Source organism: Parasteatoda tepidariorum, chromosome 9 (genome assembly GCF_043381705.1).
Source record: "Parasteatoda tepidariorum isolate YZ-2023 chromosome 9, CAS_Ptep_4.0, whole genome shotgun sequence".
NCBI lineage: Eukaryota > Metazoa > Arthropoda > Arachnida > Araneae > Theridiidae > Parasteatoda > Parasteatoda tepidariorum.
In genome coordinates this window covers 45,834,902-45,847,274 of record NC_092212.1, presented here as the reverse complement: position 1 = coordinate 45,847,274, position 12,373 = coordinate 45,834,902, and the positions used below count along the sequence as shown (strand labels likewise).

At 28.7% G+C, this 12,373-nt stretch overlaps 1 protein-coding gene across 3 annotated transcripts; it reads left to right on the top strand.

Annotated features, from left to right (window-relative positions):
• Positions 1-3,831: 3,831 nt before the first annotated feature.
• LOC107437353 (adaptor protein complex 1, mu subunit) lies at positions 3,832-9,560 on the top strand. Of its 3 annotated transcripts, none has more exons than XM_016049328.3 (2): positions 3,832-3,967; positions 7,961-9,560. In XM_016049328.3, exons 1-2 carry the CDS (start codon positions 3,934-3,936, stop codon positions 9,235-9,237), a joined length of 1,311 nt encoding a protein of 436 aa, XP_015904814.1. In that variant the 5' UTR covers positions 3,832-3,933; the 3' UTR covers positions 9,238-9,560. The 3 variants fall into 3 exon arrangements, with proteins under 3 accessions (XP_015904814.1, XP_015904816.1, XP_015904817.1); XM_016049330.3 differs by lacking the exon at positions 3,832-3,967 and adding an exon at positions 4,189-4,418; XM_016049331.3 differs by lacking the exon at positions 3,832-3,967 and adding an exon at positions 4,387-4,702.
• The last annotated feature ends 2,813 nt before the right edge of the window (positions 9,561-12,373 follow it).

Sequence of the window (12,373 nt, the reverse complement as noted above, 5' to 3'; positions counted from 1 at the left end):
AATGAGGTTCAACAGTAGCAGATATTGGAACAAAATGTTGAATAGTTTAAAACTAAATCTAGGAATTATTTTTGTATTGAAACAAAGCAGAAAAAACATTCTGAAAAAATAAAACCATAACAAACTATAAAATGGAATGGTTTTTAAGTAATGCACATACAAATAACACATGAGGAAAACAAGTCTACAACCAAAGAGTTAGTTTTTAACATTTATAAGAGCTAACAGAAGTGATATTAATAAATAAAAAAAAATGTACGGAAAATTCAAATATTTGGCAATAGGTAATCACTTATCATCTGAGTGAAGCTTTCATAGAAGTAACATCTACAGATTCTATTTGACGGAGAAATGAGATTAGTTAACTCAACTGATATTACAAATGATGTATAAATATTTTGTATTGTATTGGATTTATCATCCAATGGATATGAGTTTTAAAAATAAAGAACAAATAATTATATTATTTTCAATAAAATAAATCTTTAAAATTTTAATTTTCATAAAGATTTTTTTTCTTACAGTACAATTCAATTCCGACTTTTCAGGACTTAATTCAATTTTGAAATAAGTTCAATAGACAATCAAAAATGTGAACCAATGATATGCTTTTATTGAAAAAAAAAAAATTAAATAAAAATGTATGTAATTTTTAGTAGGATTTTCTTCACTATATAACATTTGTAATTAACCACACCATAAATTAAGTATGAAAATTTCCTGGAATGAGAACTAAACAGAAAATACTCATAACACTTAATCATAAATTTACCACTAGTGTTTTTCATTCTTGTGGCTAGTCATCGTCTCCTAAAAAAAGTCATAAAATTCACTATATATATATATATATATATATATATACAGAGACGAGATTTAACACAAAGACAGGCATGAAGCNTATATATATATATATATATATATATACAGGGGTCTGCCCAGGCCTAATTTACTACTGTTTAGCGGCACCTTCACAAATTCAACTTCAGGAAAAACGGTAGTTTCACAAATTGAACTTTACGAAAAACGATAGTTTGATAAAATAATTTTTCTTAAAATTTTATTTTTGTATCCCTTAAGAAACGATAAATCCATATTTTTGTGTTGATTTTTCAATATAATTTTTAATTTTTCAGAAATTATGTCTAAATTTTCCCAAAATGGGTACCACTCAGAAAAACCTAGACAGACCCCTGATATATATATACACAGGGGTCTATACAGGCCAAATTTACTACCATGTAGCGGTACCTTCATAAATTCAACTTTAGGAATTTCACAAAATACTTTTTCTTAAAATTTTATTTTTGTAACCCATAAGAAATGATAAATCCATATTTTTGTGTCGATTTTTAAATATAATGTTTTATTTTCACAAGTTATATCTAAATTTTCACAAAATAGGTACCTCTCAGAAAACCTAGACAGACCCCTGATATATATATATTTGCATTAGAAATTTAGTTAGCTACAGGCAAAAAATTTTTCAAAAATTCTGTATGTTTAGTTGTAGTTAATTGTAAAATTCCGTAGTTTAGTTGCAAGCTATTAGATCCTAATAGCAACAATACTTAGCTTAATAAGTAACATTGAGTTGCCTGTTTATATTCAAAATAAAATTTATTTTCTTAATTGTTTTCAGAGCTGATTTAAAAAGGTATTTGGTGGAAATATTCAAAAATTACAAATCGTACCATATGTCCATATTAGATCCATAAATCAATGACAGTGAATGACTCAACAATACAACAGCCTTGCTTTCCTTCTTACATGTTAAAATCAAGAGTACTGCAAAGAAATGACTAGTTAAAAATTGTTAATTTAAAATTCAGGTATTTACAAATCTAACTTTTTGCCTATATAATCACATATTTTAATTTTAAATTACATAATTTTTGAATATTTTGGAGGAAAAAAAAGAATATTTTTAAAATTCATTTTTTATAAACGAACTATTATTTAACATTAGAATAATTTTAACTAATGCCAATTTCTTTTTAAATTGTGCTTTTCTATTTATTAGCAATTATTATTGTAAAATGAATATTTTTTATTGCTAAAGGAGAACGAAACACAGAATTTATGTATTATATTGAACATAGAAAAACATTTATACTGAATAAGTCATAACTATTAAAAAGAAAGTTGATTATTAAAGTTAAAATTTTACTGCAGCAATTCATAATAATTTAATTATACATTTTCAAATCATCCATGTCAAAATTAATCAATAATTTTCATATAAATCAATGGATATTCAATTGATTTATCAGATAGATTTAATTATTTACATGATAGATTTAATGAATATAATAAATATTAAAATTCATAGGTGAATAATCAATTTACTGATGAAAACTGAAATAATTAAAATAAAATGATTTGTGGATAGGAACAATTTTTTCAGTGTTAAAATGATAATTAAAAATTCATTGCAAAGTAGTGATTTGAATCATAGATTCAGTACCTGATTTTTAATTACATAAAAAATAAAACTGCACACAATTAGGAATTTTCATTAAAAAATAATTCGACTTCTTGTAAAAGTTGACCTTAAGTAGAAAATAATTTTTAAAATTAATGCATTATACTACTACTGTATTGCTTCATATGTCATTGGTTGTTCAAAATAGTGTGTAGGATTATGTTGAGACATTTGAAAATTAGGAGCTGGTAGCCATGATTGATTACAATTAATAGGAGGAGGAGGCATAAAATTATGAGCCCTATATTGTTCTTGGATCATAACCTGACTATTTGGATGAGTTGGAAAATGCATCTGAAGTTTTTCACGTGCTTGCTGCTTTTTCAAGTTTTCACTTTTAATTTTCCTTTCACTTTTACATACATTGCATATTTCTTTTTTAATACCTTTCATTTTGAAATTAAATTTTCCATAATATATTTTTTTATACATAGACAAACTCACAGGTTGATCAACCTCTTTAACATAAAGATCGTACATCTTAGACAAGCTGAGTTCAGGAGGAAGGAACTCAGAGTCGAACTTTCCCTGTATGTGACTACATTTGTACCGGGGCATCTTCTTGATGTGATCAACAACCTCATCATACCTTTTTTCACTTATTTTGTTTTTCCCGCCTTGTGAAAGCCCTCTGTGATCTATAAGGCTTTTAGAGCGCATTTTCACCAAGGCGGTATTGATACGTTTAGATGTGATACCTAAAGTCTTGACAAACATATTGCGACACACCTGTTTTGATTTTAAAATATAAGTTCTGGAATATTGTCTTTTGCATTTTTTAGAACTATGGTCAGTAGAAGATTCTGGAATTTCATCGGGAGTAATTACTTCTTCTTTATCATCTTTCTTGTCTTTTTTCTTCTTTGTACTTTTTTTGGTGACTTGCTCATCCACTCTAGCTATTAAAAATATAGCTTGAGCTTCATACGATCCTAATTCCCAGAATTTTTGAAATTCCTGCTTACGCTCGCTTGGCGATAGCACTTCTTTGCACTTCATTTGACATTTGCAATCATAGTCAACAAATTCTTTGCTTTGGATCTCTATACCTTTGTAATTTCGGTAAGGCTTGTTGAGATACTTATTTCCCTTCTCTTTACGCCATTGACTTTTATTTGATTTTACTCGCTTTTCTTTCTTGTGTTGCTGTTTAGGATCAACCTCATTTGCTGTAGGCGCAGAAGTTATAAAATCAGCATTGGCGACAGCTTCGTTACTGGATAAACTAAGGTTATTCGAATCAGTTAAATATGCAGCCTGGGTTATAGAATCTCCATGATTTAGGTTATTTGTCAGAGTTACATTATCATCTTGAATTAAATTATTACATGTATCGACAACTGTACAATTTGGATCATAAACATCAATACATGCATACGATTTCATTGTATCCATACCTTTGTAAGGCTTGGAAATAAGTCTATGCACATTTCTAGCTTTAAATAAGTTGTATGAAAACTTTTAAAGAGATAGTGAACATTTGTGGTTAGTTACAAATCAATCGACAGTTTATGAGAGAAATAAATATATGCTCTTTAACTTTCATGTTAAGTTACAAGTTTTCTATCACATCGTTAAGACTTTTTCTTGCTCTTTACTAGTGTAAGTAACAGATGAAGCTCCTTTTAATTTTAATAATAAATTTTGGACAGCAAACACTGTTTACTATTACAGCTGTTTACCAACAAGCTTCCAGACAGCCATCATTTAGCTGAAGATTTCGATTAATCGATTATAATTTTTCATATTTAAAATTGAAATAATTTCTTTTTGTAAATAAAATTTAAATGAAACATTGAATTTAAAATAGTTTTTTTGTCAATTTATATTTGAATAACTCTGTTTTATGCAACTTATTTAAATTAAATATATAAAAAATGTTTGATAATAGATGTGAAGTGAATTCAAAATTCCAACTGCGGCAGACGTTTCATTGGTAAAGTTTTAATATTTTTAATGTTTCTTGTTATTATTTAAAATTGTATGTTTTGAAGAAAAGAATATAATTATTTATTAATTTTTCCATTTGTCAGAAATAGTCAAATCACTATTTAAAAACTTGCAGATGGGAAAGTTCAGATATGATATGCTCATATGAAATGGGCTACTTAGTTTTGAAATTTTAAAATGACATATTGTTGATTATTTGTGATAGTGTTTATTGTATTGAAGTGAACTTTCATGATATAATAACTGAAATTTGATTTTTAAATCATCAAGGTATGCCATAAGTTTTTCTAATAATTATTATAAAGACCTAAATACAACCATCTCATGTATATCATTTAATACCGTTTGAATTAGGTTTAATAATACACTTTTTGAATCTGAAACTTTTTTAATTGTCAAGCAAGATAAGTTGTGCAATGATTTAGAGGAAAGCAATTACTGAAATTGATCTTGTTATAATATATTACTATACCATTGCTATTGTGATGTCTATATCCCTCACCTGTTCTGTTTTTTTTTTTTTACATTTATGAAATCTCATTGTTGCTTTTATTCTAAAGTTGTATAAAAATAAGAATTATAGATCTTTTAAATCTGTACTTTTTACTAATTTCCTTTGAAAGGCTGTCTGGTAGTGAAGTAAGGTACACGTCAGGCCCATTTAACATATTTTTGCAATTTTTCTTTGAGGGTATATTTCTGTACTGGTATCAGAGCTCTACATAGGAATAAAAACGGGCACTTTAAGTTTTGTAAAGGCATTCACTTAACACGGCAACAATTTATCAAAATGTGTTATATTACGTAATAACTGAATTTGATACTCAAAATTTTTTTAACTACCCTTTTATGTTATTTTATATGTATATTTCAAAACTTAATCCTCACCCCTGTGGCAGAATTTTTTCGAGCTATCTGCAGCAAAATTCTCTAGCACTAATATCTTTCTGCAAGATACTTTTAATAATTACGAACAATTAATTTAAAATAACAAAAGTGCAGTGTTTACAAACTAAAAACTATATAATTTGTTTTTAATTGAACATGTAATAATTTTTTATTCTTATATTATGAGTGATATTCTAGCATTGTGAATGATGTTCTAGCATAGCTAGAAACGCACAAATTACTTCATCCTTCGCATTTTGTAAATAATCATCACAATAAAAAATCATGAAATCCGTAGTAGTAATTTCCGAAAAAAAGATTGACAGCAAAATCACATGAATCGACTCCTCAAATGCTTGTTTCGTTTCGAGATTAGGTTGTTTGAATAAATAATATCATATAAAAAATATCGGATTTGAAAACTATGGAGAAATCAATAGCAATAAACGAATCGTTTCTTAAGGCATAGGTACTTTAAATTTATTTTAAGCATACTTTATTCTTTTATTGGTAGCACATATTAGCAATCAAAATTGTTTTTTTTTCTTTAAATATAAGGGAAATGCTAAGTTTAATTTTTCTTTTCATAAATTAATTTAAATTCTGTAAATATTTTATTAAAAATAAAGCAATTATTAAGTTCCTTTTTTTTAATCTTACCTAAATTTAGCTTTTATGTTTTTGATATTTTGCTTTGTATTTATATTTTAAAATATTGACTCTTTTTCAAACAAAAGAAAAAGTTTTTTGGAAATTTTTTTTATTTTTTTATTTGATTTTATCACAGCTAATATTTTTATATTAGATTAAATTCTTTATAGTCATAGATGATGCATATTACTCTTACAAATAATTTCCAGCTTGATTCTTAAAACTTTGAATTGAATTATAATTACTTAATCTCTTCGTGACTTTTTTGCTTGAAAAGTATTATCAGTGGATCGCTTTGTTTTTTAAAAAAGTAGAGATGTGTGAGCTATTTTGTATATTTGACACTCATTTAGTAATTTTTTAGAGATTATTGAAATTCTTTTTCAATAGGATTATTATTTGAGTATTGTATTATGTTTAAGATTGCCATTCTATTCCAGATTTATGAAAGATTTTTTTGAAAAAAACTATTTCTTTTGAGATACAGTATTTATTATTGATTTTCGTTTAACCAACCAAGCATTTGGAACAAGTGTGTATTGAAGCTTCTTTGTAATTCCCAACTTTCTCCTTAAATAACTTGGGCGAATCGGTTTTTACCAAGAAAAGCAGCGGATAAAAGAATGCTTAGGTGTGGAAGATGCTCAGTTGGTTCATTGAATTGTTTAAAATTTTTTGAATAGTTTTTAAATGGAAATTCGTCCTTAACTTCGGTAAGATACCCTCAAGAGGTTTAATTTCTTGTAATGTGGGTTTCTCTACTATAGGCGTTGCAGGGGTTCAGTTTTTATAGGAAACAAAATTAAAATACACAGTTATAATAGTACTCTAACTTAAGTAATAAAACTTCTTATATGTGCTAAATATGTACAAAAATATATTTTTTTATCTCTTGTTTTGAACTTTGCTGCATTTAATTTGATAATGAATGATGAAAGTTTTCTTTGCCTTAAATATTCAGGGGGACTTAGAATTCTAATTATTGAGACGGACATATACCCACTGTCCTTTAGCCAATAGCATCCATAATCTCTACCCATTACCAGTGATTTCTTATTCAAGGTGCGTAGCATTTTTAAAAAGTGCTTATAGATGCTTATTTCCGATTTTTACGCTTATAAGCCTTTAAGGGTGCTTTTTTTCATTTGGTGTTTTTAAAAAGTGAGATTTTTTCCCTTTTCTAAAATGAGATTTTTTTCTTTACCATGTCGATTTTCACCACATATTATTCAAAAATGTGCTTTTTACATTGTTCTATCCAACATTTTCACAATTCATTCTACCACTATCCGTTTCGGCGAACTGTCGTTTCGTAATGTGTGAAAGTGCTAATCATTTTACATGCTGATGAAATACTTGCGAGTCCGCACCTACTACTGAGTTGGGTTCGGTGATTATTCTCAATTTCCGGCTTCATTTTCCACCCTCTGATATCAAACCGAAAAATCTCTTGATCATTTTATAAAGCTAATATAATCAGGAAAGGAGTTCTTTGTCAGAAACTAGTTATTTAATCAAGATCATGTAAAGTCTTTGAAAATTATTTTGTATTTTTTTAATGTATATAGTGCTTAAAAATATTTTTTGAGTACTTAAAAAGTACCTAAAAGGTGCTTATTTTTTGTTGAAAGATTTAGCTACACATACTGTTATTTTTTTGTTTAATTTGTTTGTTCATTCGTTTTCTTATATTTTTTTGCTAGACTTTATTTATGATATTGTAGGCTAGTGTTGGTCAAAAAGTCGTTTAATCTTTCTCCTAATTATTAAGAAGTTTGCAAAATCTTATCAAAAAGATATCAATATGGGGTTATAAGATTTTGTGTGCCTCTTAATTATGGTAAGGTATTTTATAACTTTTCTTTACTACCGTTAAAAGTGTTTTAAAATACTTTGACTTTTATGCCTACCGTACTGTTCACCATTACTTAATTGATTATGTTGTTCAAGCAGACTCTGTCTTAAATCAGTTTGCATATTTCATTTTAGATACCAAGATGTCTGCCTCTGCTATATATTTGCTCGACCTTAAGGGTAAGGTCTTAATTTCTAGAAACTATCGAGGAGATATAGATATGTCAGCTGTTGATAAGTTTATGCCTTTACTGATGGAAAAGGAAGAAGAAGGTTGTATCACCCCAATATTAACTCACAATGGTGTGACTTTCATGTATATTAAGTATAACAATTTGTATCTTGTGGCGACATCTAAGAAAAATGCAAATGTTGCTTTGGTATTTGTATTTCTGCATAAAATTGTGCAGGTTTTCATCGAATACTTTAAGGAGCTTGAAGAAGAGAGTATTAGAGATAATTTCGTTATAATTTATGAGCTATTAGATGAACTTATGGATTTTGGCTATCCACAAACTACAGATAGTAAGATTTTGCAAGAATTTATAACCCAAGAGAGTCACAAAATGGAGGCCCAACCTCGCCCACCTATGGCTGTTACCAATGCAGTATCTTGGAGGTCAGAAGGCATTAAGTACCGCAAGAATGAAGTCTTCTTGGATGTCATAGAGTCTGTCAACCTTTTGGCGAATGCTAATGGGAATGTTTTACGAAGTGAAATTGTTGGCTGCATCAAAATGCGAGTTTATCTCTCTGGTATGCCTGAGTTGCGTCTGGGACTGAACGACAAAGTTCTATTTGAAAGTACTGGTCGTGGTAAGAGCAAATCTGTTGAATTGGAGGATGTGAAATTCCACCAGTGTGTGCGGCTGTCCAGGTTTGAAAATGATCGCACTATTTCCTTCATTCCTCCTGATGGCGAATTTGAATTGATGTCTTACCGGTTAAATACTCATGTTAAGCCATTGATATGGATCGAGTCAGTGATTGAGCGCCATGCTCATAGTCGTGTGGAATATATGGTAAAAGCAAAAAGCCAGTTTAAACGACGTTCCACTGCAAATAATGTTGAAATAATCATTCCAGTACCAACTGATGCAGACTCACCTAAGTTTAAAACCACTGTTGGCAATGTAAAATATGCCCCTGAATCGAGTGCCATAATCTGGAGTGTGAAATCTTTCCCTGGTGGTAAAGAATATCTGATGAGAGCTCATTTTGGCCTTCCCAGTGTTGAAAGCGAAGAGTCTGAAGGAAAACCACCGATACAAGTTAAATTTGAAATTCCATATTTTACCACCTCTGGTATTCAAGTTCGCTATCTTAAAATTATTGAAAAAAGTGGTTATCAAGCTCTGCCTTGGGTTAGATACATTACTCAAAACGGCGATTATCAGTTAAGAACTCATTGATTTTATGCATGTTGTGCTATTAGGTCCTATTATGTTTGGTGAACCTTACAAGGGTAAAAACAGAGTTTAAATTATGATTTTATTATAATTTGTGAGATAACCAAAAACTTTATAATATTTTTCTATTAATTAAAATAGATTGTACAAGGTTCATTGTAGCAAATTTAGTTCGCTCTTCCAGCTTGATTAAAAATATGTTGATAAAGCACATCTCTTTTTAAATACATGTAAACTGTAGGGTACTTAATGTTTTAAAGAAATTCCATATAATTAGCTGTTGTATGATATTTGTTTTTGTAAAATAAAGAATATTTATCTCCCTGTTTGGATAAATTGTGTTTCTTTGGCAGATCTAGTAATGTTAGCAACCTACACTGTTAATAATTTTCGTGGTTTTTCATAAGAAAAATGGATAGATTTGTTGAAACATCACAAGGTAAGGAAATGGTTTTAAAAGAATTTTTCTCTTTATTGGTTGTTACACTTTAAATTGAAAAAGTTTTGCTCCCAATTCAATTAATATGAAATTTAATTCATAGGTGCCAACAGCTGACTAGTTTTGAGTTCTAAGTTAATTGAGCCATCTCAGTTCAGATTCAGAAATTAAATACTATAATATATAAATATTGGGACAAACTGAATATCTTGTTTGATAATATCTTGTAAAAAGAAATCAAACATATTATTGTGGTATATTTGTGTGACAGGTAAAGATTTTGTTTGATAGTGAAATTATTCTATTTTTTATCACATATTTGTAAATTACGAGCCAATAAAACGGCTAACCAACATGATCTTGTTAAAATCTGGCTTATTAAAAAAGTTTCTTCACGTGTTTGAAAGAATTTAGTTTATATTTTTGAGCAACAAAACGTTTGAAATAAATCTTGGTTTATTGAATTCCAAATTTTAAGGACAGTGTTTCATTGCTTTTTCAGAATTTTGCAGTTGGGGCTTTTTTTTTTTAAATGATAAATTATCAGAAAAACAATAGAACAGCTACGTGACATGGTTGTAAAAAATTAATAAATTAAAACAAGAGGTATGAGTTTTAATTATTGGCAAATTTTCTTCATTTTAGGTTTCAATTACAATGGTTTAAAAATAATTTCTTCTAAATATTTGAAATTCCTCAGTGTATATAATATTTGTTTAAAAAAATACCTGCAAATATCTACACAAAAATCTGAAATTTTTTGTGTGGATATTTGCAACTCCCACAAAATTACGCTTTTCAAAGTTGAGCTCAACTTTTTATTTGTATGTTAACCCACACTATTATGATTTTTGAGTTATAGAGACACTACTCTATATTTTTTTATTCGAAAATACATGTTTTTTCTTCCTTAAATTTGTTGAAGAAACATTGCATTTTAAGGTGATAACTCTTGTTAAAAGACAGTAAATTTCATAACTTTTATGATATATATATAAATTTTTTTGCACTGTACCATTTACATATGTAATACATTATTGTCGGGGGAGGCAACTTTATCTACCTCTATTATTAAAATTTTTTTAGGAGTTAAAAACTTGACAAAATTTTATCTAGTATATCAAGTCAGCTGTATATCAAAATCGCTAATGAGAGGTAGAGCCCGAGCTAAAGATTTCAAATTATTAGCTAAATATCAAAAGTATTAGCCGAATTTCAAAATTCTTAAAAAATTTTTATAATTGATTTTTTCACAAAGAAAACTTTAAATCAAAATGCAAATTTACGATAAATTAAATTATTTTTACAAAAATTCAAATCCAGAATCGTTTAGCAGTTTGATGGGATTAAAGGAGCAATGAATGGAAGTGAGAATAAAAAATGTAAATGTTACTTTATTGTTTTTGAGAAATAGGAATACGTTGGGGGTTAATTTTTGGTAACTCCATAGACTAGAGCAGTAATATAAGGGTAAACCTTAGGCAATATTGTGTTTTTGTCACATTATTGTATTTGTTATTGTCACGAGAAAAACACATTTTCTGTCAGAATAGTTGGATGATAATATGCATATTTGAGGGCTACCACTAAGTTTCATTTTATTGACAGAAATTGCAGGAAAAAATTTCGTCTTGTGATATCGCGTGATCCGGCAACAAACGTGCTTGGTCTTGCTTAATTTCTCTTGTTGCTTACATTATTTGGACTTATAATTCTAATTGGTTATGTGATGTATCTAACGAAAGTTATTCCGTAATCGAATAAAAAATTTAGGATTTGTTCAAAAAAACTCCCTTTTATTTTTTAAGGATTGAAGGGAATTTATATTTTTTCTTTCCATACCAAAAATCATTCACCAATACTTTCGCTAAAACACCATTTGTTTCATCTAATTTACGATTTCATCGCATTTGGCGTTGCGGCGAATGCTTAGCCCAGTTCTATTTTATAATCTCAAAAGACTATTAATATGATAACGTAAATGCATATGTACTGAAACCAGGGACGAATCCAGAAATTTTTCCTGAGGAGGGTCATAGACACGGATACCCCCCCCACAAGTAATTTTTTGTGTAAAAAAATTAAAAAAAAAACTGGTTTTTAAAGCTAGTTAAAGAATAAATAATTCAAGTATTCAAAATCTTTAAATAATAAATGTAATGCGTTTTTTAGAAACTTCGACAAATCTGTCAATGATTTTTTCAACATCCAAATCAATTTCTCGATGAATATTTAATAAGGCGAGTCCATTTAATCGTTCTTGATTTTGAGTTGCTCAAAGCCAAGTATTGAGACGTCGAAGAGTTGAAAAGGAACGTTCTGGTGTTGCTGCACTAACTGGCAGAGTTATTAAAATTATCAACAACATATTGATTGATGGGTACGCAAATCGATGTCACAGGCATTAATAATCTTGGAAAGATCGTTGGGCACTTCAGGTCCTGCTTCTGTTTCACGCTGCCATTTTGCCACCCAAAGATGAAATTCTGTTTCGACAACTTTTACGGAAGCATTTAAGAGATTCTTATAAAACTCAGCAGTTTCACAAACGACTATAAGATCTTCTTCTGTAACAGTTTGACGAGGTAAAAAAACTCGTAGATTAAAAAGTTTCATCACATCTGGGGAAAGTCTGTCCTTTAAATCTGTTAAAATATTATCTAATAAAGGAATATAAATAGCCTTCCGAAAATATTCTTC